General features: G+C 42.6%; 1 protein-coding gene across 5 annotated transcripts in view; it reads left to right on the top strand.

Annotated features, from left to right (window-relative positions):
* The window catches only part of RIN2 (Ras and Rab interactor 2), a 65,594-nt gene extending 38,986 nt beyond the window's left edge, over positions 1 to 26,608 (top strand). For 4 of the 5 annotated variants that reach the window (XM_057381600.1, XM_057381608.1, XM_057381593.1 and 1 more), the window contains 7 exons: positions 519 to 591; positions 2,871 to 2,962; positions 5,962 to 7,086; positions 14,570 to 14,875; positions 17,807 to 17,938; positions 20,006 to 20,169; positions 22,493 to 26,608. In XM_057381600.1, the coding sequence (XP_057237583.1) occupies positions 519 to 591; positions 2,871 to 2,962; positions 5,962 to 7,086; positions 14,570 to 14,875; positions 17,807 to 17,938; positions 20,006 to 20,169; positions 22,493 to 22,810 (2,210 nt within the window). In that variant the 3' untranslated portion in view covers positions 22,811 to 26,608. Of the gene's footprint in view, positions 1 to 518; positions 592 to 2,870; positions 2,963 to 5,961; positions 7,087 to 14,569; positions 14,876 to 17,806; positions 17,939 to 20,005; positions 20,170 to 20,681 lie in introns of all 5 variants that reach the window. The other variant, XM_057381625.1, reaches the window with a different exon arrangement.
* Positions 26,609 to 27,084: the final 476 nt, after the last annotated feature.

Here is a 27,084-nt window from a genome sequence, read left to right as displayed (position 1 = left end):
CTTCCTCTCCCCCTGTGCAAGGCAATGACATGCAACAGAATTGTCTGAGTTTTTAAAGGGTTTTCAGGTTAAAAGGTTTTCTTGGAGTGAATGGAAATTTATCTCCCTTTAGGTTCTACACACCTGGGGTGAAGACAAGTGAGTAGAATGGAATTCAAGAGGAGGAAATAAGAGATTTAAAATTAGGTATATTAGTACACTGRTCAAACAAAGCCTCAGTTACTGATTTGTTGTCTATTAGCAAAACACTGTCCTCTTAACAATCTGTTTTACAGGAATTAGACCATATGCTTGGAATACAAAAGCAAACCAGCTACCAAGATCATCAGTATAATTCTTGAAAATGCCTTCAGCAGAGATATGTACTCATCTACAGAGTTGTTTTCTCTTAACCAAACAGTAGCTAGTTAGATGGTGAAAGCTTACTGGCTTCATGCAAAAATCTAAGATGTGTTTTAATAARTTTTTATAGAGATAGTGGATTAATGTGTGATTCTTTCTTGTAACTTTCTTTGCAGCGTTTTCCTTGGAGGGGTCTGGAATAAGTTTTGCTGATTTGTTCAGACTCATTGCTTTCTACTGTATTAGCAGGTAAGATCGTGTTATGTTTCATGTCATGTCTTCTAGATTGTCTTGAGAAAAGGAGTTTAGAGGTCTTGGTTCAGCATGATATTTATGTTGCCAATCTGCAAATATTCTTTGGTAGCCTTTGAAGGTAATGGAAGAAATAAGAGATGAGACTTGGAAGCAAGTGTCTGTGTCTTACTTCATACTGATTTTTGGGAGGCTGCTGTGATTTTACCCATCCAACCATGAAATGGTTCCAAGCTGAACTTTACTTTAGCTGGTATCTTGTCATTCTTTTCTAAGTTCTCTGTAGCTCATTTAAAAACAACCATAAACTAGCTTGCAATGTCCATTTCTTGGAATTGCTGGTAAAAAGAATTTTTGGAGCATAATGGAAAGAAGTGAGATATGTGGAGTATGACAACTTAGAGATGKCAATTTAAATGGTGAAGAACAAAAATGGCCTTGTCAGCTTTACAGTTCATGGTTGCCAAACTTGTTTTCCAGGTAGTATGCTGAAAAAAAGCAGCTGGTATTTTTAGTCTTTTGTTTTCAATTTGACTGCAGTTTACTGGTGAAAATTTCCATACTGATCCTTGAGCCCTATAGATATGCACAGACAGGACACAACCAAACTACACACATGCGCATTTTCTCAAGGAAGGAAGTAGAGAGAGGCAGCTGTGATGGTCTCAGTCCTTKTACTGCATTAAGACTGTCAGTTAGTGCTGACCATGGTGATTTCTGGTGTGGGATGCTCTGAAGTTGCTGCGCTTGCTGGTTTAGTTTGGGGTGGAGAAGGATCTTAGACCTCCTTTGCTACAGCCTCTGTTTAGCTGAGCTGTACATGCACGTGCTAAAAGCAGCATTGATACTGCATGGGTAATTGGTCAGCTCTCAGATGAGAAATGAGCTAAAAAATGCATTTAAAAGTAGTTTATTAATGAGATATTCCTTACCTGGTGCTCATGTTTCAGTGCTGCCCATTTGCCAGGCTCTGGTAAATGCTCTCTAAATACCTATAGGATCATGCAGCAAATAGAGATTTCTTGGCATTAATCTACCCATTTTCTTTCATTGAAGGGCCAAAGGTGTGTTGCATAGACTTAGGGAGGCAGATAGATCRCTGTTGTGAAAAAGAGACAGTACCGTTTTGTACATCACAGGAAATCCAAGATTTTCTAAAACCAGAGGGAATTTCTTGCAGGAGGTACCCAAATGGTTTTTATGAGGAGTCAAGGCTTAACCTGCCTTTCAMGTGAGACCATGATGATGATCTGGACTCTAGATTGTCTGTGGTACTATGTTGAAAAAGCCTTTCATATATCTTCTAGCTACTGTGTAAGTCTCCTGCATATGCTTGATTCGAGTGTGAGTGAAATTCTGAGATCGTGTTTTTTCAAAAAGATAATGTACAGCATAGAGAATATTTATGTGATRAAGACCCACTATGTGTCTGTGCTACAGCAGATGGTTGGCTTGTTCACAGCCTTAAAATCAAAATTCATACTGACACCAGTTGTGTAGGATTCTCATTTAGTCTTTTTCCTTGGGTACTTCTACTACCGATGTTGCTTGAGGGTATTGGTACCTGGGTATGGGTATTGTGCAGGTAAGAGGTATAGTGTTGGTTGATGGCAGTGATTGTACAATGCACATACAGTTACTTGGTTTTGTCCCTCAAAATCTCGTCTAAAAGCTTTCTACACTGCATTTGGCTTACGTTGTTTTTTATGCATTCACCTCCCTTTTACAATATCTGTTGAATGTCTGGTATGCAATGAAGTGAAACCGCATAGGAGAATAAATTACAAAAATGTTCTTAAATGAAGTGTTTTCAGCCTAGAATAGAGTAATAGAAAAACACCCCTAGCTTAGAAATTTTTAGAGTGGCTGTGCAACTACTCATTAAACTTTTTATTCTGAATAGTAGTCAACAGTGTATTCAGAAAGTAAGAAGTTTTGTTGAAGTGTGAAGGGCAGATAACAATTTTGCGTCTTACTGATCTGCTTGTAGAAGAACAGGTGTAAAAGGTTCTGTTGGAAAGGCAGAAGATMCTGGATGGCTCTGTGGGAATGATCCTAGGCAAAGTCCTGGGCACTTGATTGTCATTTGCACTTCACTCTGCAAGGTAAAGGAGCCCTGTGGTTGGTAATGTTTAATTATGTTTAAGGGTCYTGCTACCTGCCACAGCTCAAGAAGAAAATAATCAAAGATCAGCCACTGCCAGTGTTAAAAAAAAAGCTCTTAAAGCTGTGGATGTTGCTGAAAACTATAATGTTTTTTTTCTTTTTGGAAATAGGGATGTCCTCCCATTCACACTGAAGTTGCCTCATGCAATTACTGCAGCAAAGACAGAGGCTGAGCTTGAAGAGATTGCTCAGCTTGGACTGAGTAAGTAGTTCTCCACATAGATGTCCTTCCCTGTAGTGGTCCTGTAACCTTGACGAAATAGTCTGTACCAGTATGTAGTTCATATTGGTTAGTGATGATACAAGTTTCATTTAGACAAGCACCTGCTCTTATTTGGGAGGAGCAGACCTTGTTCTCACCCAAGTGGTGTTCTTCCTTCCTTCTGCACCTTCCATGATATTTTGGTTAGTGCTGTTTCCTTCTTTCTTCTCCYCTCCCCTCTCTGGGCAGCCCTGGGGCAAAGCAAATCTTAGAATYCCCACACGGAGGTTGGTGAAGCTTCTGCTCCATGACCTCATGCTGAGTGTAGGAACTGAAGTTCCCTGTTAATAAAACTTCTATTCAGATTGACATACAAACTTAAAATGGTGAATTTTGAAATCAGCACCTCAACAAAGTGGCATATTAAGAAAATGAGAGTACATATATAGGATCTGCAGAAAATATCCACGGGCATGGGTTAGGTGAAATTTTTTGAATACCAAAAGACAATGCAAGGACATGTCCTTGCATCGCTTGGCTGCTGCAGCCAAACACAGGCTCATTGTAAAACATGCCTTGAGGTCAAAGGAGATGGATGCAAAGCCTGGTGAGATTTGAAACTTTGAAACTGGGCACCACCCAGATGAATCATTGAGCAACTCCACATTGAGCAAAGTGCTGAGTGGCYTCATTTCCTTCTCCAGGAAGGGAAGGTTGATTGTCAGCAGTCTTTGTTGCAGTAGATTTTTTTAATCATCCTTGTTTTTGAAAAGGATCCTCTCTAAATCAGTGTTAGTATGAGGATCTCTTGAACTGTTTGGTGGGTCTTGGCAGTAAAGCCATTCATGGGGATGTATTGCAGTGCTTTGCATTTTGATTTGCTGCAGTAGCAATGCAATTAAAGGGTTTCCTTTAGAGAGGAGATAAATTACTTCTGCACTRTTTGTCTGCAAGTTTAGGTAATGTGGTGAAAGTATGGATTATCATGGGAATAGAGGTGAATATGGTATTATTGAGGTCAATGTTTAATTGGCAAAAAGAAAGTAAAAGGTATGATTGGGATAGAGTGTAATGAAGACAGTCTCCCAGTGATGCATGGAAGACTAAAGTAAAATTAGGTGAGTTTCTCCAGAGGGATTGATAACAGTAATGTTGATCAAGCTCTCCAGGCTAACCACACTTGATCCTTGGTACCCAGAGCACTGTGGCCTACTTGCTGCAGAATTAATCTCACTCTTGAACAGTTTCTGCATTGTGTGTGTTTTTTCTTTAGCTACTGCAGTTGAAAGCTGAGGTGGAGATGGATGGATCAGTGTCTCTGTGGTTGCTGTATTTGGGATCAATTACCTGATATACCCCAGATTAAGATGAGCATTTCTATGAGCTAAAATCAGGAAACAGTGTTTAGATTTTGATGGAGTTTTAGGTGTCCACATGCAGAACAGCACACCAGAAAGCCCTTCAACACAGACTCACGAGAGGCCTAAAAGCTCCCAACAGCCCTTCCCATTAAGTGTGAGTTTTCTTTGAGGAACGTGTAGGCACAGAACCTTGTGGTGTGTGAACACAGAGAGTTGTATCCCTTGTCAGAGCTCTGTTGTGCAGTAGGCTCAGCAGGAGAGCTGCACAACAAGGTCAACAGCATGTAGCCCAGCAAACTACATCAGGAAGAGCTTTTGGTAAAGATTTCAAGACCGTTGCTAACCTGTGAAGTTTCATGTGCTGAACATAAGATTGCCTCTCAGTCTCCCTTGTGTTTCACCTGCAGCAGTGTTTACATCATGCATGTTTGCAGCAGCCACGTGCCAGGAACTGGCCGGTCTGCTGAGAGATCTGCAGGCAGGATGTGAAGTCAKGAAGCTGGGAACACCAGCAACATGGCATGACTATGTAGAGAAACGTGCCTATATACATTCTCTGGCAGTGGCCTGTCACCATGGGCTATTTCCTGTCTTCTGCCCCGCAGGCAGGACACAGCTGTTTGATGTGGACCTGTTGTGGATGCCTGGCATTCATGCTCTTGGGCCCAGGTGTCATTGCTCAGTTGCCCCCATTTTTGACACACTGTGGGAAAAGGGACCATGTCAAGGTCGGCAAATTACAGCTAAATCCCCCTCCTCTGGTATTCTGCCCTTATTTCAGCATGATTGCTGCCTTCAAGGGCACATCTGGTTTCAATCTTCATACCTTCAGGAACCAATGCTCTTTTCTATTGACTCAGTTGCACAAACATGCTGACACTTTGCTGGGATAAGTGCAGAGGCTGCAGCTGCAACTTGCTGGTGTAGCATAGGTTTTCCATGTGGGACTGCACACGGAGTCTCTTTATGTGTTGCTACATGTCTATATCTGCAGGCAAGCTGTCCCTGTGGCAAAGGCAGGGCAGCAGGCCAGTGTCCTGATTAAGCACTTGAACTTGGTGTGCATAGTTAAAGGTGTTGTATGCATCTACTACTGCAAAATGTGAGCTGTCTTTTCATGTATAGTTTCATGTGTCCGCTATGAAAAGAAACCAAACCAGAATATTTGTAGAGTAGCCTTTAGCCTTGTGTGAATCAGCTTAACTGTTGTCTTTAATTAAGTGAGCTTATAAATATCAGCTGAGAATCTTGCCTTATTTCTCCTGAAATGCTAGCGAGTAGTTTGAGATGCTAGCGAGTAGTTTGTGTTCATTTTGGTCTCAAGCCAGTGAAAAGTATTATATTACAGTCTCCACTCCTTTCTTTGATTCTCAGTTTAATTTTAAGCTTAGTGGGCTCATTGGAAGCTATTCATTGGTCATGGTATTTATAAATGAGTAAGAGCAGCCCCAGGAATGTAGCATGCAGTTATGTCTGGTGGTGCTTTAAGAGGTTCACTTGGATTTTTTTTTTCTCTAGAATTAATAAAATCTTGCCTGAATTTCTTAAAACTTTAAACTGGTGTTGTTGAGCTCTGTGTTCTGAAAGCCATCTGCATGCTGTTTTGCATTCTTACGTTAATGCAATGATGATTTTCAGACTTTTGGAGCTCCCTGGCTAACAGCAACCCCCTGGATCCTTCACCTCCCTGTAGGCCTGTGCCTTTGGACAGTGCTCGCAAAGACTCATGCCAGCTCTGCCTTATAAATGGAGTGCATTCTATACGAACCAGAACGCCTTCAGAGCTGGAGTGCAGCCAGACCAACGGAGCGCTGTGTTTCATTAATCCCCTCTTCTTGAAAGTGCACAGCCAGGATGTCAGTGGAAGTCTGAAAAGGCAGAGCCCGAGAAGTCAAGACGTGAATGGCACAGCGAGGCCTCGCTCCCCCCCGCCCCGGCCGCCACCTCCTGCTATTAATAGCACCCTCACGAGCCCACAGCTTTCCAGGACTATAAAGCAGCCGAGCATGCCAGAAACAGTCAACCATAAGAAGGAGAGAGGCTCGGATTTGCTGCAGAACAAGCCCACCCCGATTCCGCCTCCTCGGCTGAAGAAGCAGGCTGCATGCTCCGAGGCGGACGGTGCCTCCAGGAGCGCGGCGGCAATCCGGCCCGGCTCTGTGCGCCTGCCCGAGGCCGCTGCTGTTCCAGGTGAAACCCTGCCTGAGCCAGCCCCAGCAGTTTCCAAAAAGACGCTGGCTGCCATCTCTGAGTCACACATCCCGTGGAATGGAGGCCGGCAGAGACTGAGCGACATGAGCATTTCCACCTCCTCGTCCGACTCGCTGGACTTCGATCGGAGCATGCCGCTCTTCGGCTATGAGGGGGACACCAACAGCAGCCTGGAGGACTTTGAGGGGGAAAGTGACCAAGAGAGCATGGCACCCCCTTTGAAGCCTAAGAAGAAAAGAACCAGTTCGTTTGTTCTCCCCAAGATTGTGAAATCTCAGCTACGGAAAGTCAGCGGAGTTTTCAGTTCCTTCATGACCCCCGAGAAGAGGATGATTAAGAAAATTGCAGAGATGTCCCGGGACAAACGCACCTATTTCGGATGCTTAGTACAGGACTATGTAAGCTTTCTGCAAGAAAACAAGGAGTGCCATGTTTCRAGCACTGATATGCTGCAAACAATTCGTCAGTTCATGACCCAAGTCAAGAACTATTTGTCCCAAAGCTCCGAACTTGATCCCCCAATCGAATCACTGATTCCCGAAGACCAAATAGGTAAGAAACACTGTCCTATGTTTTGGGGGAAGGTGAAAATRTGTAATCTGTGTGTGTTTATAGTGATAGTCTTCGTCCAGTTCAGAAAGGTGGGGCTAACTTTGCTAGTAAAGCTTGAGCCACCRAGTATTTGAGTCTTAAAACAACATACTCCCCCCCTGCATCCCCACCTCACCCAAATCACCCTATCGGCTTGAAATGATTACACTACGAAATTGTTCATAAGAAGTTACCCTTAAAATAGGTGCACTGTGGACTTTTTACCTGGGATTATTACTCTTTTAGCTGCTGTACTGTTAACAATAGAGAATCCTTTATTTGCTGGCACCCATGTATTTTTCCCTGAATTGGGCTGAAATAGTTCTCAGTGTTTGGTCTAAAACTTCCTAATCTAACTATATGGATTGTAGCTGTAGAACTAGAATTTATTCAGAACCAGTTACATGTAAGAGCAGAGAGACATTTTATGACAACTTAGTTTTGAAATAGATCTAATTCTTCCAGACATTSTTAGTCACTTCTAGCAAAGCTGTACCATCCCTGCACTTGAAACTAAACAAAAGGTAGCTAAGAGTTCTAGAAAACAARCTTATGCAAGAGAGAGAAGGGGCTGCTGATCTCTAGTTTTCTGTACTTCTGTGTGTTTGTGAATAGTTGTGGATAAGCTGTATACAGTTAGAATATATGTTTTAACAGCAGAGAGGGATTTGTGAATCCACAAAAGTGAAATCGTTTTTGCTTCATAAATCTCTGCTGCCTCTCTTGCAGAGTCTGAGCAATATTTGTAAAAGAGCCTGTAAGCCACATTTAAGAGGTAAACATGCCTCAGGGCAGAATACTTTCCTTGTGAGCTCACTTCAGTCCTAATTTGCTTGTTTTTCTCCCTACCCCAGTGTCCCAACAGTTGGCTCGGTGCAAAATTGGCAGATACTTCTCTCTCTGGGATTAGAGGGTAATTTTATATTGACAKTCTGTCTGTCCTTGACCAAGAGGAAGTATTCTCATGTAACCTCAACTTCATTTACACAAAGTCAAGAAAAAGTCACAAGCACTGCTAAAGCAAATACAAAAAGTGAAGAGTGTCCTCAGTGTTGAGACTCAGAGATATGTAATATTCTCACTAGAATAATAAAGACTGTTAGGTGGGTGTTACATGGAAGAACAAACACCAACTGAAGCAGGGGGTTCAGGCACATTTCTTCAGAGTGCTGGATATTYGACAAAGCAGTTCAGATCCAGTTTGGTTGTAATTTTGTGAAAGCTTAGTTTGTTATGTACTTCTCATTTCACAAGGGTGTGGTTTAATCTGACTGTGGGTCTCCCAAGACTGAAAAAAAATGTCTGCTATTAAAAGTTTCAGCCTTTGGAATAGCATAAGCTCTGAAATGTAACTAAAACTGCACTGTTTTTYTTCAGCGACAGAAAGTCTGGTTTTGATCATGTGACTGAACACAATTAATTTATMAAGTGGGCTGGTTTAAACAAAGGAAGAACTTGCTTTTGAATCATTTACTGCCTTTGGGTTGAGCCAGCAAACAACTGCAGTGGATCAGATGCATCAGATGTTGCTGATCTAAGCAGATAACTATGTGACAGCAAAATTTAGTCATCCCTATGGAGAGCTTTTTATGAAGTAGCCCTGCCTGTTGTCCACAGTTTTGCTTGACTATTTCAATAAGGAATTACAGCCCAAATTTCAACTTTGTGAGTAGTCATTTATCCTCTCTTGTCAGTTCACACTTCCATGGTGCAGTTTTTTTCCTCTAATATATCAGCCTGGTGCTGAATGTGTGCTTCTGGGGTAATMCTCCTCCTTTCTGAGTCATTCAGGCTTCACTTTAACTCTCTCTTGTCTCCTGAATATCAGTAGGTGCAAGAGCAGCACCCGCAGGTTTAGTGAAGCCCTAAGTGTTTGGAACTTCTTTTTGTGTTTCTCTAACGATCTTTGTGATTGTGTGGTTTTTCTTCTCGACCTGCATCATGGAGTCTTGCAAGCAAAAGACTTCTGTGGCAAATCTCTTAAGTTTCCCAGATAGGGCTCCTATCAAATTGTTGAACATCTGCAAAATCATTGGGAAAATATGCTTCAGGGTTTCTAATTAGTCCTGACAGATGCTCCTAATCTTAAAACTGTAGGCTGTTAACCCTYCCTGAAGCAATGGAACTCCCAGTGTTGAGACAAAACCAAGAGTAAGGCACATGGTTCTTTATTGTTTAAGGATGAAKGCAATTTATTTTTTAAAAGACATTTACACCTCAATTTGTATCAATAGAGTGAAGACTTGGACTGGTCAAGAGAYCCTGATAGTCCACAGCTGCTTGATCAGCAAATGTTTAGGAGTTTTTGTTTGTCTTTTCCTGGCTTTGAACAGAAAGGAGTCATGTTGAATGTTGTCACTTTGCCAAGTGGGATCTAACATCCGAACAACTTCAGTCTCAGTGCCTGAATCTGGCCCTGAACCAAGAAATTACTGGTTTAAACYATTTGTCAATAAGGTACTAACTGATCATGTGGGAACATGCCTAAACAATACTGTCTGTTACTTGTTTTGGTACTTGTAATACGTAAGGGATATTTAAATGCTGAATGTTAAAAGAAGCTTGTAGAGAATGTGTTGGCCCCTTACTGGCAGTCCATGCCTTGTTGCAGGGCCTTGGGTCTGTACAGAGGAGGTGCAGGCAGWCAGAGCTAGAAATACTAAATAAACTAAAGCCCAGGACTGACCCCCCTCATACCTCTTTTCAAGTATCTGTCTTGTTTGACAGTCAACCATTGATAATTGGGTACTCAGAGAAGTATTTTATGCACCTGTCCATTCACCCCTCTAATGGTTATGGAAAGGCATATGTCCTTTGTTTATATGCAAGGTGCACAGAATTAGGGCTATGGGTCTTAAAAAGGTAAACTGCAGCCCACCCCAGATTCCCTCTTTTTAACTCATCCAATTCTCCTCCCAAAGGAATTAGAATRCTATATTGCTATTTCTGCTTGAAAAGCTCATGTGTTTTACCACTGTTGCTTTTTAGATGCTTGTACATTTGTTCTGCTGTTCCTGTCCCTTACTGTAGCATCTTTTCATGCTGAGTTGAAGCTGACAAATGTGTCCCTCAGTGCACCTCCTTTCACCACAGGAGTGGCGGGATAGGGCAAGTAGGAGGCGGCAGTAAAAGCACTGAGCAGAGGCAGMGGATCAGGTTCTTCTTTTTCTGACCATCCCTTGGATTTGCTTTGTGACTTCCTCCTTATTTCTTTTCTTTACTGCTTTAGGAGATGGCATGTTTACCATACACTGATAGCATGAGTTTTAAGTAACCCACAGCTGCTTAAAGCAGAATACACCAGCACAGAGAGCTGTGTGATTTTTTTAGTGTGCTTTATGTAGGTCACATGAGGGGAGGCTGTACATCCCTAGTTGCTAAGTCCCTGCCACCACTGCCTGTACATCAACCACCTCAGTCCTATCTCTCTTTTCAGGGTTGTGCTAATTATCAAGGAACGTGGGTTGTGTGGGATTCTGTTTTCAAGTCTTGCTCCTGTGGAGGAGGTACCAATGTCTGCACCATGGGCTAAGCTTGTGACAGTGTAGACACCACCAAGAAATGGATGCTTGGCCATCCTGACATGACTTATCTTAAAACAGATCTGTGTCAGTCATGCCAGTCAATGAATTTACAAGATATTAGAAAAATGCAGAAAAAAMCAAATGCAGTGCAGTCAGGTGTCATGTAGGTACATGCTGCAGTAGTCCAAAGCCATCTTCTGCTTTCAGCTCCTAGGCAGCTTTACTTGTGCAGGACTATGCCTTTTTSTGGGGATTCTCAGGCTCACTCAGTCTCCTGTGACCCCTGATTTACCTGATKAATGGTTTGGCCATGGTAGACAGGGCTTACATGTAAATCCAGGGACTGGAATCTGACAGGTCATCTCAGTGGAGCAACAATAGTTGGTAGGTAGCAGGGAAACTGAGAACCTGGAAAGGGTGAGAGGAGAGCATGCCTGCAATTTGAGGAAGTGAGGGTTTTAGGGAGGCTGTGTAAGGACATTGGCAATGACTAATATGTTGTCCTGTCTAGATGCAGACTTGTGTGGTTGGCAGCAAAACAAAAATAGCGTGTCAGCACAGGATACAGATGTGTTTCCACAAATCACAACGAAACTAACTGGCTGGCCTTTACAATTCATTTATCAAAGCACTTCCAGTTCCCATTTTGAGGTTACAGGCTAATTATAAGCATCATTTCAGGAACAATACATGATGTTCAGCTCAAATTATATTCAGTAAAAAAAAATATCTGAAGAGTGTCTGTTTTGGTTTTGGAGTGTTAAGCATCCTGGGAGGATATTTGAAAATATGCATGTGAAGTAAACAGATTTTTTTGCTGATCCAGGTCTGAGAAGGATACAGGGATGTTAAGGTAAAGAATCTATCCTCAACTCACAACTTCGATGCTGATTTGCCTGGGAAGCCCTCATATCCTTTTTGTGGCCCTTAGAAGTTAAACTGCTGGTGGCTGAGAATTGGTTTGTGGGATCATACCCAGAAAGACCTTTAGCATAAAGTGGCCAGAAGCAGCAGTGTGGAAGAAAGGATCACTGCTTGGATGGTCTGACCCCAAACCTGCTTATAGGTGCTGTGACAATGAGTATTGTTCCAAGACTCAGATCACAAGAAGTGCTGTCCTTCCAGGCTTTAATAATATTGAATTTGAATRAGTTTTGTATTTATTAGGATACATATGGGTATTACTGTTGACCGTTAACAAAACAGTCCAGCCCMTATCAATCTTGCTGCTGTTAGTCTCACCAGCTTGTTAGATTTTGCCACTTTTTCATTTGAGGGCAGAACTCTGTGGTTGTTATGTCYGTGCCAAGAATTCATAAGGGAAAAGGTTGTGTGTTGCTTTGGGGGAGTTTTGTGTGTGGTTTGGTGGATTTTTGTTTGTTATGGTTTTTTCTTTGTTTTGTTGTGTCTGTGTGGTGCTTTGAGCACAGCCACATCAGTTACGTGATCCCTTCCTCTGTGCTGCTTCAACTTGATTTCAAGTTTCCATGGAAATTGTGGAATGTGATCAAGTAAATTTCAAAGCAATTTCCAGGCACTGCTTTTGGAGCCTATGACAAACTGCAAATGTGAAAGAAACCTCCTTGCCATCTTGCACAGCTGGAAAAAYCTGCACAGTTCATCTCTGGAAGTAGCACTACTTTTTGAAAGGTTGAGGGCAGAAGCCCTGCGCATTCGGGTTCTCACCTACAAAAAAGGAGCCCGGTGCTCTGGGAAGGAATTTCTCTCCCATCAGCATCCAGTTCCTGTAGCTTCTGAGGACGAATTACTTCTGCCTCCTATTCCCATAGAGGATCAGTCCCATACAGAAACATACTGAGTTTTCTGAGCCTCCTGTGCCCAAATGTGGTGATGACTTTATTGAGATGAAGGGTGGCTCATGCTCAGTATTCAAATGCAGAACTTCCAGTGGAAGCCTGTGGGAGTTCAGATTTCATGGGGATAGAGTTCTCTCACCTTGCAGGATGTTTAGCAGCACCAGCTGCTTTAATAAGAGCAGGTGGTTGGAGTGCACACTGCAGAGGTGTTCCTCTTGCAAGCARATCAGTTGGTGTTTTTCCTATTCAAGAAAAATCAGGGAGTAGAAATAAAGTAAGCTGAATTGTCAAAAAGAAAAAAGTCATCAGTGAAGAAAGCCAGGAATGATGTTTGCACTCCAGAAATTTAGCTAGCCAACATACCCGTGAGTGAGATTTGCGCCTTTTTTTGGTGGAAAATTATTGCTGCAATTGTTTGTGCCCCACGAGCCCTGAGGATTCGTTTGATGGCAGGGAGAGGCAGTTTCTGTCCCTGTGCAGAAGGGTAGCTTCTCTTTACCTGGCTGGTTTGGTGGTGACTGTGTGACTCTAACACCTACAATAGATAAGGATCAGTCATTTGAAGTGCTGCCTCTTGGTAATACATAACTGATGTCTCTGGTCTGGTGGGAAGCTGGATCCAGCCTTGGTGCTGTGTGACAGGCCACCAAGAACGTGTCAGACTAATCATGCCTTTACTGGTGYTTTTACTGACAAACACACAAACAATGCTACATATGAAGTCGAGGCACCATGAGACGAGGAGTGTGTGAAGGGTGTGTTTATGTGGGATAGAGAGGTATGGAGACCCAAAAGGAAAAAGGGATGGAAACAAGGTTAAGATAAATGAAAGGAAAAAGCAGGAATAATGCTTGTTTAGAGAGTGTGTGGGTGTGTGTGTAAATCCCAAGCTTTAGAAATAGTAGGTGATTTTTAAAAAAAAAGGGGGAGAGGGAGAAGGAAGGAAAAAAAAAAAGAGGCTGTAGTCTAAGAAAAACAAAATTCTAGGCCAAGAACCTGGGAAGGGCATGAAGTTTAATGAAACTTTAATGAGTCACCGTTACTAGCAGGAATATCCACTGCTAATTTGTGTAAACGTGTGATCTGGCAGTGGCACAGTCTCTCCTCTGTCTGCTCTCCTTGTGTTCCTCTRGTACATCTGCCTGCTCTAAGCTCAGGTCCTGCCCCACTCTCCTCTGGAGGTGGCAGGCTGAATGTTCCCCACCATGGTACAAATGATCGAGGTAATCTAATAACTAATGTAAGYTGTGTTGCCATAAGGATGCTGGGAAAGGAAATCAGCTTTTAAAATAAAGGTTTGCAGAGAAAATGTTTAGCAAAGAGCTTTCTCTGTTGACTCAGTCCATACTTGGAAAATGGAGAATGATGGTTAAAGAAAAACTGGAGTAGAACAAGAATTAAAAATAAGCCCTGAAGTTAGTGGTTACTGTGCCATGTGCACACTATTGCCAAAGAACTTTGAACTTGATGACAAAGCTGTATGTAAGCTTGTGTGAGGAAATCTGAAGCTGGACAAACACAGCTTGGTTTTCATTTATAGTTTGCTTGGTTTTCATTTATAGTTTGCTTGGTTTTCATTTATAGTTTAAAGCTTGTAATATGGCCAGCTTCATAAAGATCTTGGCAAAGTTGAGCCAAGTTTTAGGAAATCTTGGTTGAGTTATAGTTTCCAGTGGAAACTATGCAAAAAGGATAGGCTTTAATTCCAAAGCAGACGAAAAATATTATTTTGGCTGTGTTTTATGTTAAGTTTGGGAGTTGAAGTCTAAACTCAAAGTAAAATAAAACTTGCAGACTTCCAACTAACAAAAGAAAAACTTAATAGACCCACAGTTTTTTGGTTTTTTTTTTTTTTAATCATCTTCAGTCTGTCTTTGTGGGTGTGGTTTTTTTAATTTACCACATTGCCATAAATGACAATGGAATACAGATTCTGCTCTGCCTCTTGTTTTCTTGTTAACAAACATCTGGAAACTCAGCTTGTGTAATAAATGGGCCTCAGAAAGAAGRTTTTGCTCTGCAGTCTCTTTAGGGAATGGTTATATTAATACTGGCTCTGCTTTAGAGGGGGAAGTCAGCTGGATTTGTGTTTTCCTGTTGCAGATGTTGTGCTGGAGAAGGCCATGCATAAGTGCATTTTGAAGCCGTTGAAGGGTCATATCGAAGCGATGTTGAAAGAGTTTCATACYACGGACGGTTCCTGGAAACAACTGAAGGAAAACCTGCAGCTGGTGCGGCAGAGGAATCCTCAGGAGCTGGGCGTGTTTGTTCCAACACCAGACTTTGTGGACGTTGAAAAGATTAAAGTCAAGTTCATGACTATGCAGAAGATGTATTCACCTGAAAAGAAAGTGATGCTGCTGCTGAGAGTTTGCAAATTGATTTACACTGTTATGGAGAATAACTCAGGTATGGTGCTTCTTGTAGTTCAAGTTCACCAATATTTCATACCTGGTGTTGTCTTTTGGAGGAGTCATGAGGAACCATCTCATTCTGCAGATAGGTCTCCTGCTGGCTCTTGTAGCATCTTCTTGCCCTTTTGAGAGGAATTCTTCCTCTCTGCTTCTTTCCTGCTATCTCTGTTCTACCTGGCAGCACATCTTAAAAACTCAGTGTGAAGCAGTGTTGTTGTCATGGATGGAGTAGGAGCTTCAGTTAATTAGAGAAATCCTCCCATGGAGTCACAAGGTGCAGGAAAGACCCTCTTGCTGTACAAACKCCTTMTCAGAGAGGAGCCTGGGTGYAGCTGGATTCAGTCTTAGCCCAGACTGTAAGTGGTTTAAGTCTAAGAAGTTACAGAGGTGTGATTGAACCTTTGTACAACTTTGTCCTGCAAGATTAAGGATGGCAAGCCAAATATAGTTAYATAAAAATGAGTTATATATTATGATAAAKGATTAGACAAAATAATAATCTGAATTATTTACTCCACAGTATAGAAATAAAAACTACTAGGATAGTCTAGTATAGTATAATGCACTATRTCAAAGCAATTATAATAAAGCAATTATAATAAAGCTATCAAAAACCACAAAACAATTACTGAGTAGAGATTGATGTTACTTATCCAGACCCCAACAACTGGGAGTGGGGGGCCAAATCTCTTTTGCTCAGCTTCCAGGAGTGGCTGTGAGGGGTGTTCCCACCCAAGGGAGGAGTTTACACCAGGAGTCTCCTGGTATAYTCCAGGAAGGGATTTGTTAGAAGATCCTGCCCTTTGAAACTGGACTTTTAGAGTTTAAAGTGATTGACYGTCAGTCARATGGCTCCATGMCAGCTATGTCAGCCTAACATGTTTTTAGATAAGGATACTTTACCCTGTCTGCCACATSTTTGTYTCACTATCAGGATGTTTAACTTTGGGGTTGGAGTYAGACTGGGTTTAGCATAAAACAACACCAAAAGCAGCATGACATCACCTCTTCATTCACCACTGATAAGCTTTGCAAAACAGGGCATTGTTTTACCTCATTCCAGGCAGAGCATTCTACAGATGTGAAGCAGTTGAAAAAGAGCAGCTTTCCTTAACTATAGGCTTTTGAAGTTGCCTGGYAGAAAGGCTGTTCTTTGAGCCTTGCATTTAACACTTATTCTAAATGAGTATTTTCCTGCAAATTGTAATAGAGGTAACAGAGGTAACACCCTATATTTAGCTATAGTAATTCAGTAGCGTGTATGCAATATGACAACTACAGGGTTCTGTCTTAATGGGTGGAGAAAAGCAGCCTCTAATCCAGTATTTTTGGCTTGCTGTGCTGCTGAGTGTTCTCATTTGAACACTTTCTGTCATGCTTTTGGAACAGAAATGACATCTGTTTCTGCACTGTAGCAAGAGTCCAAAAGTGCCTTTGAAAACTAAATAYTGAAATGGCACCACAGACCAGTCAAGACCTGCTGAACAGTCAGTGGTCCAAAATGCTGTGCTGGATTACGTGAATTTGTAGGTGCAGCTCTGACATTCTCTCTTACACTGCTGTGATATGTCATGAGCTAAGGTGTAGCAGTGCTGTGGTAGTGGGAGATGTTTTTCTCCTAAGTGAGTGTAATCTGCTGCTGGGAGGTGCTTGGCAGTTTCTGTTCTAAGGAAGCACTGCATGTGCAGCTAGGTCTGGTGAAGATCAAGATACCTACTTTCTTTTGATATTTGAGATGAACCGTGAAGACTCGTGGCTGTTAAAGCCCCCCACATAGTTATACAAGATTTTGGACTGAGCTCCTGCCCAGCTTATTATTGCGTTTCAAAATCCTGCATTTTAAAAATGGCTATCGGAATCTTGGTCTGAAGTTCTGTAAACTCCTCTCTCCATACTGTGTTATTGCCTTGAGTAAAGTATTTTCAACATGCAGAAGGAAAATACTGAGAGGCTGCTGCTGCTTMAGTGCAGCACTGGAGGTCTTGGGCCTTGGGCTGTGATGTGGCAAATGCTCATTGGGCTGTCTTGTTTTGTCATGTGAAGTTTGTTAAACGTGGCATTGAGCCAGCAGCTATTTGAGTATCTGCTTTGCAGCATACTCTCAGCCAGGTAAGTGTGTTAGCTAGGAAGGGGTGTGCCTCGGCTGGTGTGACTTGAGTTTCACCAGAGTTCTAAGTTGGCACATGCTCTGGGTGACCATCCCATCGGCACTAAACACCATTTTGCCAGACCCCGAGATTTGGCCACRTGGTGATTTCTGAACAGAAAGTCAAAATGCAGGAAAAGTGCCAGGAGCACAGACAGGCCTAGGTACAGCACAGTCTTTGTGGGTCACAGTCATTCCAGGCGMTTATAGTCTCTCCTCGTCTTRKAGGCTCCCTTYAGGTACAGGAGGCTGTCCTCACTGGTATTTTTGACTATTCAATGTCAAGGAAATTATTTCAATTTCCTTGTCAAATCTAAGAGGCTTTTACATTCAGGTTTCTTTGCTGTGAGATTCATACTCAGAAACTGGTATYTGTGTCTGTATCCTTCCAGAAAGTGGATGTAATCTCTGGCTGTAKTAAAAAAAATGCCTATTCATCACCTTCTAGGCAATGATAGCAGTGCAGGTGAAGGTCAGSCTGGACTAGCATGGCATCCTTTTCACCAGTTCACCAGTTGAGCTGGTGCCAAGGTGAGCCCAGTCTCTAAATTTCCCTTGCATGCSTCAAGGTGTGCATCATAAGATTTGTGCTTGTTTGAAGTACAGTATTGAGCTGGTCTCCAGTGASTGTTACATATTACCCTGCACATTGGTGTGGGGTTTTCAGGTAATACAGACATGCTGGGTAAAGAGGGCACAAAAAGAGTGTTTTCCTTTCAAACAGAAACTGAAAAAAGAAATGTGGTTTGTCTCTCACTGCTTGTGTTCCCTTCAACCCAGGGAGGCTGTATGGAGCTGATGACTTCTTGCCTGTGTTGACATATGTGCTAGCCCAGTGTGATATGCTGGAGCTGGATACGGAAATTGAATACATGATGGAGTTGCTGGATCCATCCTTGCTGCATGGAGAAGGTAATATGTTTTATTTTTACTTGAACTGCATGAAGGACTGGTGAGGGGATGTTCGTCCTCATAGCACAGTTGCTGTTACCCTTGAAAATCTTATTAATGGGAGACCTAATGGAAGTGATATTGACAGTAACAAGAGAATGTCATAATCATTTCCCCTGCTGGCTAGCTTGTGGAGCGCAGGCCTCAGCGATCTGGAAATCTGCTGCTGTGTATTGCTTTATGAGCAAATATGTTGTTTCCAACCCATTTTGACTTAGCAGGCAAACACATGCACTGTGCAGGTGCAGAATGGTCTTAACCTTTTTGTGCCTGAAAATTTCCTTAGAGTCTTTATGGGAYGGCAGCACTCAGTTAATTGTGAGGCACATTATGAGGCTTGGGTTAGGTGCTTTGTGAAAACTTCCGGGGGACTTCTGTGGGGAAGTGCTTTTGAGAATAATGCCCCCCTTTAATGAACTTTGCTTCTTCCCAATATTTGCTTCTCACAAAGTACTTTTATGAGTCCTAGGAGTATGTTTCCTGAGGCATTTCTTGAATGAGGTCTAAAGTCTKCTAGAGGCAAGGAAATCTGCCTTCTTGCTGTTTCCATGGTAGCATTTTTAAAGAAATATTCTGCAAGGCCCTGGTAGGCCCCAGAATCTAAATGGTTTGTGAGGAAGTTTAAAGGTTCTTGCAGCCAAGCTTAGGTGTATATTTAGGTATTATGTGTATGTTTCCTGTTCCTGCTATTTCTTGACTTTCTGAAATTGCTGTATCCTCTTGCGTGCCAGTATGCCTGGAAGAATTCATGCCATGATTCCTCCAATATGGCACTAGTCTGTTCCTTGCTTGGTGTACAGAGCATCCTTGAATGCATTGTTAGGAATCTTAGCATGGAAAATACTTGAGATGTGAAGCTGGAGATCATTAACATGCTTGAAAAGCAAATTGATTCTCTGGATTACTAAGTCATATTGTTTTTAACATAGCAAAGGAAGTCTGTTCATTAGCTGTGCCTGTCTTTGGCACTAGCTCAGCTATACTTTGTGGAAGAAATCATGTCATGCTTTGGAGTTGTGCATGTCAACTGTAATGTATTGTCCAATTTATCTAATGGGTCTTGCATACATTTTATGTGTTAATCTTGTTGCAAAGCTAAAGGCTCAGAGGGGATGCTGTCAGTAATACAGAAATTACTACTGTGGGCATAGAATGCATCTCTGAATGCCTCTAAAGAGACTGTGCTGCCTCTTAGTTGGACAYTCCCACTCAAATAGTTGACTTTAAAAAGAAAAGACAGACAGCATGTCTTTTGTTTCTCCTGGTTGTGGAGGACTGTTACCTCCTGTTGAGACTTTTACTTTGTGCAGTTTCTTTTGTACATTGGCAACTCTTGTAGCTTTAATTTGTTCTCAACTCGTGTAATGAAGGTGGACTATGCAGGACTGTACACACCATCTCCTGAACTAGTTGGACATTATGGGGAATGCTAAGAARGTGACAGATAATTGCTCTTTTAAAAAAAAAGGCAACTCTTTCAGATGATTCCAGAGTACAAATCTTACACTCAGTTGTTGTTTTATTGCCTCTAAGGGTGGTTGCTTTTGAGTTAATGAAAACTGGCAGGTTGTCATTTTACTCTGTTTAAACAGCCGTGTTTAAACCACATCTGAAGCTTGGGAAGAAAACAAAATACTTGGTTTGAAAATAAAGCTGCTCCTTGGTTTAGAATAAAGCTGCTATTCCAATAGTGAAGGAGTAAACATTCAAGAGTAAAGGAGTTGTTTGAAGAAATCAGCTTTCCTCGGCCCAAGTGGACTCAGGCATGGGCACCGCCGTGTGATATGGAGCACATGTGCCCAACCGCTGCATGTCTCTTAGCAGCTGACAACACACCCTCCAGTGTTTTGCAGAGCAGTGAGCTGTTTTCCTTTYGTGTGTAACTATTTTGGCACTAGAATACAGGGACTTTCATATCTATGTGTGTGTCTGGGTGTTTCTCTGTGTGTATTATATATATCAAAGAAGACTGCCTGTACTTGTGACTGTTGCCACCCTGAGAAGTTCTCCCCTTGCTGTCRTTCACAGGAGGCTATTACTTGACAAGCGCTTATGGAGCACTTTCACTGATCAAGAACTTCCAGGAGGAACAAGCTGCCCAACTGCTAAGTTCAGAGGCCAGAGATACTCTCCGGCAATGGCACAAGAGGAGGACAACTAACAGGACAATACCTTCAGTTGATGATTTTCAGGTAGAGCCTCGAGCTGAAATAAAAAATGGGATGGTTGTGTTGTTGGAAATTCCCATTTGAGAGGTATGATTCATAGCAAATTCCCTTGGGGCCAAAGGTGGAGTGAAACAGTGCTGAGATTATGACTGGCMAATTTATCTCAATTTTGAAGTCTTTGCACTTCTTACCAAACAGTTTCATTATGATGGTCTGAAGAAAACAATAATAGAGTTTTCTTATTTTCCCTTTTAAGTCATATGGAGCAAGGACAAACTTAATTGTATCTTAGATTCAGCTTTTTTGTATGCTTTACTGTTAAAAAGATCAAATTCAGATTTCCAGGGTATAAATAAGTACAACACTCCAGTAGCCAGTGGTGACTTCAGGCAGGTAACAGAAAGGAGAGGTGGGAGAAATGTTTCCTGATACTTTTGAAGTTTAAGCAGGCAGCAGAGTTCTGTATTATGGATTTCCTCATGTATGTGTTTTGTTTTGTTTTGTTTTGTCCCCTRTATTTTGTACTGCTCTTCCAGAGTAGGGCAGCACCTTCAACTGAAGAATAGCAAAACAGTCTTATTATTACTTCATCTTCTAAAACCTGGCCTGCATCGCTTTCATATGCTTTTGACTGACTGCTGAGATGCAGCACCTTGTGGATTGGAACAAGGAGGMTGTTGAAATTGAGAAGAAAGGATTTACTCCTTGGTGTCTACACTTGCTACACATGCTACAGGAGGAGGAGAGCAATTCCAGTGCCTGGCCAGTGCATAAAGCTAGTCCATCTCCCTGGGATCCACGTTCGGTTCTGCTTACCTGTAGTTAGGTGTCAGAGTCAAGTAGCTGGAGTYTTTGTTCTTTCTGGAAAAACACTGCACTTTTCATAGGAACATCCAGGAGCATTTCTGCAGGGTGATGAAATTGCGGAAGATCCTTTCAGCAGGATCTTGTATGAAAATCCATCTTCTCTTTCTCTGAAATGAACTTGGTCCAGGTTCCRGTACCGCTGGATGCAGGAAGATGCAGGGAGGCAGGGAAGAGCTGTCACTGAGTGTGTCCAGTGCTTCTCCTGMTGTTGGCTCTTCCAAAAGAGAGCCTCGAGTCAGTGGATCCCAGCACTTCCAGGACATGTTTGGCACAAATTCAGTTTGCTGTCTGCTCAGAATGCCAGTTATCTCTCTTCCTGCTCTGAGTCTTGCAGTCCTGGAATGGGGCACCTTCCCTACAAGCAGCATAGAACACCCCTGTAGCTCCAGTCACCTTTCTCCCAGGGAACCAGGGTGTGGTCATGGCATTTCTGTGATGCAGTCTCACAGCCTTCCCAGCTTTCGGGCCCTGAAGGCTGTCTTTTCACCTTCCCCAAATGGATAGGAAAGAAAAAACCCATGTATTTTGATGATGATTAARTACAGTTCTCTGATACTGTGTAAATAATTTTGATCCTTAGTCTGTGAGTTACAGGCATTTGTAAAAATCCTCAGCCTTTCCTGCCACCAGTCCTATCCATCTAAAAGCACGTGCATTTCAAAACAGGTCTTTTGTGTGGTAGCYACATTAAAATAAAAACTACTGTGTTCTGCCTCATCTGAGGCTGTTTTTTTTCYACAAGTTCTTCAAACCAGGTAACAAAAATGGCTTAGTTCTATTCAGTCAGGTTTAGTCCCAATATTTAAAATGCTATTGCAGGCTTCAGTTTATGGCTGCATGGTATCAAGAAATACTTTATTAGACAAGAGTGCTCTTTGGAACTTCAGTCATTGGGATGTTCTTCTCAGTCCTAGCTTTTGACAGTTTGTTTCTGTGAAATGTAAACTTCTAGCATTGGAATTTAGCATGCCTAATTTATTCAGCATATGAACCATAGGTACTAGCTCAGTCAATAAACAACTCTTTTTCACTGTAATTTTTTTCCACCTCTTTTAATCTTACTGCATTTTAGTCTTTAATTCCAGCTAATTTTTCTTTAAAGCAAACAGACTGCGAAACTGCATTTCCTTGTGGGGTACATGAAGAATGTATCCCATTTATCAGAATTGTGGGTGTGTGTCAGTTTCTACAGAAGAAAAGATCCAGCTTTTCCTCAAGATCACGTGGATTTACTTGAATGGTGCAGAGTAAATTTTTTTTCTGAATGCCTCTGAAAAGAATGAAATGCTGTTCATGTGAAGCTAAGGTTAGGCCAGGCTTAGATACCAGGCTGCAGTTCTTGGGATGGCCATAATGTACAGAAAGCACTAGAGTGTGTCTCACAGCTGGAACATGGAGAGCTTGCTTTTTGTTGSTGACTTTTCAGTTTTCAGAGGATGAGGGTTTTTGAGTTTCTGATGTCTGCTTTCTTGTTCCACAGAACTATCTTCGTGTTGCATTCCAGGAAGTTAACAGTGGATGTACAGGAAAGACTTTGCTGGTAAGGCCGTATATCACTACAGAAGATGTGTGTCAGCTTTGTGCTGAGAAATTTAAAGTGGAAAATCCAGAAGAATATAGCCTGTTTCTTTTTGTTGATGACACCTGGCAACAACTGACAGAGGATACCTACCCTCAGAAAATCAAGGCAGAGTTGCACAGCCGTCCGCAACCCCAGGTCTTTCACTTTGTCTACAAGCGCATTAACAGTGACCCGTATGGTGCCATCTTTCACAACAACAACGACTCAGCTTCTTAAAACCAGCAACTTGTCATTTTAATTTCTGTTCTTTGTTAATTGTCACAAACATCTTTGGTGGCTGCCTTCCTTAGGAGCTAAAACATGTCTTAAACCATAAATGCCTAGTAAAACACGTGCTGACATTTCTAGCATTGCTTACAAAACCCAGGTACACATGCACGTGGCCAGTTATGCAGAATATTCCACCAGCATGTTTGAGGAGACAGCCCATGAGGCTGCATTTCTTGTATCATGGGCTCTTTTGCAGCGTATTATACTGTGGCCCTTCACAGGCCTTTGCTGTAGTGTGCAAAAACTGATTTTCTTACACTTGTTTTTTCACCAGATGTCATTTTGATTTGAATCCGTATACGAGATATGTTTTCTGTAAACTGGCTGGTGTAAGCACAGTTTCGCCAGCAGGAGTTTGACAAGACTGTCCGATGCAGGGCATCAGTTAACTCATAATTACCTGGATGATTGCATCCTTTTCTAATTTTTTTGATTACAGAAAATCATCATGTTTATATATATATATATATATATAAAATAGATCTTTTATAGCAGTTGCAGGTAAACTGTCAGGGTTGGTTTTTGAAATATTTTTTTAACTATAAAGTATTCTATAATTATGCATGTGGTTTTTAACATTTAATATACAAGAATAAATCTCTTGCTGGTTTTAGAGTATTGCATTAAAAGTCTTATGTGGTTTCTCTTCTTCCCCTGTTCCAGGAGAGTTCTTATAAAACTTCTGTTATCTGTAAGAAGGTTGTAACATCGGGACTGCCGATTTCAGTGCCTTTATCTAAACTTGATGTATTGTTGTCTGTATTACTGTTTATATGCATTGTTTTAGACAGAACTAGGGTGCTGGGAAAGAMTATTGGAAGAAAAAGTTGTGGAGTAGGGGCAGAGAAAGAATGTCGAGAACTTAATTTAGGATTCAAATGTGTTATACTGCTGGTTCAGGCTCTTTGCAGGAAGTGATGGAGGAGATTGGTTAGGAACTTCCACGTAAGCAGTAGTGTAGGTTTGCAGAGGGGTTTGACAGCACCTCTCCCGTGTACTGTTTGTGTTGGCAGAGGATTAAAGATGTCAGTAATGTGAAGGAGAGCACTATTTTGTGTAGTTTGTTGTTTGCATCCAAGGGTGTCTTGGCCTGAAGGACACGCTTCAGCATTTCATGGCTGTGTCACTCTGCAGCGAGACAGGAAGGTGAGTCCTGCGTGTGCAGGGATTGGTTGGTGTTTAACACTCATGTTCTGTGGGTTTGTCCCAGCCAGATGAGGGCATGGGTGACACTCTGCACCCCAGCCAGGGCAGTGAGGGGCAGGGGCTTCTCCCCAGCCTGCTGGCAACAGTGTGATGCGAGGCAGGTGCTTCCAAAGGGACATTGTACTTAGGAGAATGGGCYGCACTGTGTCAGTCTGCTGTAGGTCTGAGACCCCTGCCGTGTGTCTGTATCTCATTTTGCAAAGGGTGAGTTTGCACAGAACAATACATTGTAATACTGAATTGTAATTTGGGATGTGTGTTCTGGGTTTTGGGGGGTGCTTTTTTGTTTTGRATGGCCCACACTGGAAGGTTTCATGTCTAGGTGGCTCTGATCTGCTGGGTTTTGTGTTGCTTGTTCAACTACAAACTCTGAGCAAAGGAGGGACATGGCATCACTCTCACTGAGTTGGCATCCTTGGCCTGAGCAGTCGTGGAAGCAGCAGACAGGTTTCTGGCCTGCTGAACCACTTCTTGTGGTGCTAAGGCTGACATCCAATGCTAAAGAAAATTCCTGTCTTCATCTGACAGTGGCGCTGACAGCAGAGGGGAGGACTGAGGCAAAGTACTAAGAAACTCAGAATGTCAGGTGTGTCACAAAAGAAAGCTCAGAGTGCAAAAAGGGAAATGTGTGCCCAAATTTCCTCAAGGCAATTTTGCAGTCTGTTTTTGTGCAATTGTGTCTTCTGAAAATGAGACCATTTTATTCATTGTGTTGTGCAAAACACTTCTCATTATGCCAGGAAACAGATGATACTAAAACTTGAAGGAATTTGGACATGTAAAAACAAGCTATTTTTTCTTCTCCAGTGYGAGATGTTTCATGTTAGTTGGCTGTAAAAGTTCCTGGTTTTCTCATCTTCCTCTTGCTCAATYTCAAAATCAGTGTGGGATTTCCAAAGAACTTGCAACAGAGAAGCCTCTCATCATGTTAATTTAGAGCACATTGAGATACTGAGAGGGGAAGAGAACGGATAAAAGTGAAATTTCCCTGAGACAAGGTTCGGAGGGCAGGGCGTTCACTGGTGGCACAAGCKGGGATTAGGGCTGAGCAGCACCAAACCCTGGCGCATATAATCCATTCAGCTTTCACCTCATGCTTTATCAGGGGAGTTATGGCAATGCCAAGAGACAGATGTTAATTAATGAGTCCCAGTCTGAGCTGTGACAGTAACTGGTTCTGTTCAAGCTGGTGATTTATTTACATGTTCATCAGCCACACTCATAAGTACTGGGGTTTGTTCCTGTTTTTCTTTCATCCTTACGTCCAACTTTCCACCCCTTCTGTCTATCCCAGGTGTCCTCTGCRTTATTTTCTTGTGCTGTATGCCACTCATCCCATTCCCTTTCACTACTTCACTCTCTGTTGTTTATCTTTTAATAAATAAATTTTCAATATTTATTTAATAAATATTGCTCAGTCCCTCTCCATGTTCTCTGTCCTACTTTCTGTCTCTCACTCCCTGCCTTCATCTTTATCTTTGCTTCTTTATTCCTCTCAKTTTTTCTTTGTCCTGCACCATGATTGTATTTCTTTGTCCATCTCACTGTCTTTTCCCTGTACGTTTCTGCATCTGCTGCTCACTCCTTGTCCCTCATTGTCCTCTTTATAGCCCTCTGTTGTGCTGCCCATCCCTCTCTTTTTCCATCCCTCTGCTGTACCTTGCCCATCTTCCCCCCACATCCACCTGCCGTGGTCATTCTCTCTCTCTGTCTTTGTTTCCCACTTTGTATCCCTTTGTCCTTTAKGTGTGTTTACCACTCTGTCCTGCTCACAGCCCCTCTGATTCTCATTCTGGCCCAGTGTCCTGCTCCCTTTCCTCTTTCCCTGTTTCCTTGTCTCTTTATCTGTCCTCCATGCCTCGCTCATATTCCTTTTTGTTCTCTGTTGCTCTGTCCTGCTCCCTGTGCCATTGTTTCTCATTGTATCCTGTCCCGTTCCCTGCCCCTATTCCTTTTYAATTCCTGTCTGTCGTGCTGCCCATCCCAGGTCTATTTTTTCATCTGTATCCTGCACCCTGTTCGTCCTTTTCTTCCTCTGTCCTCTCTGCTCCCCGTCCCTGTTTCTGTCCCTGGTGCTCCCACCCCACTGCTCGATGGGTCCGAGAGCGCAGATTGGGATCACGGTGCTTCRGCCTCACAGGGGGCAAGGAAGGGATGAGACAGCTCCTGACACTGCCCCGAGCGAGGAGTGGAGCGGAACCTGAGCGGGAGCCACGGCCCCATCCTGGGCCACGCTGTCCCCGTGCTGTGGGGCGGCCACCMGGCTGTGCCACAGGAGCTGGGGAGGGACTGCAGCCCTTCTGGGGGCTGCCCCCGCCTTTCTTATTCTGGCAAAGCCCCTTCTTGGGGGGATGTACACATGTAAAGGGCTTTGTTAAAGCAACGTGCTGCTGTCCAGGGCAGTTTGACTCATTTAGTGCCTTCCGTGGGGGTGAGCAAAAAAGGCTGGGGTGGAGGGTGGAGTCTCGGGGGGCTCTGATGTCATTTSGGGCACCCCAATGTTCCTGGGAGAGCCATCATGTGGGCTAGGAGCAGGTGAGTGGGGAATGAGGGGAGTGATGCTGGGTGCCCTCCTCCAGAGGGACCCAGAAATGCCAGAAAATTCACAGGGAGGGTGTGTGTAGAATACTAAAACCTGCCAAGTTTTTAATTTTTATATATATYGACAAATTATACTAATTTTTATATAAAATCATTTCAAAATAAAACCCTATCTGTTATATACAGGAATATAAGAAATTCTGAATATCCATCTGTAGGGTTTGAAAATAATGACATGACATTTTTATATATGAATTAAACAATAAAGTGCCTGAAAACAAAAGATGATCGTTGTGAAGAAAATAAAAACTGCTCTATCCCAACTCTTCTCTCTGTTCTCTCACTGGAATAAACCAAGAGCTCTACGGTGGAGCTGCCACCTGGTGACAAAACCCGGCACTGCCGCCCCCCCGACACAGCGCCCTGAYCCTTCCTACTGTCCCCTGCTGTCCCCTGCTGGGCGACACGAGACA

Source organism: Malurus melanocephalus, unplaced genomic scaffold (genome assembly GCF_030028575.1).
Source record: "Malurus melanocephalus ecotype Western Australia unplaced genomic scaffold, MMel_1.1 scaffold_13, whole genome shotgun sequence".
Classification (NCBI taxonomy): Eukaryota; Metazoa; Chordata; class Aves; order Passeriformes; family Maluridae; genus Malurus; species Malurus melanocephalus.
The sequence above is the reverse complement of the archived record's forward strand: the minus strand, read 5'-3'. Positions and strand labels throughout refer to the sequence as shown.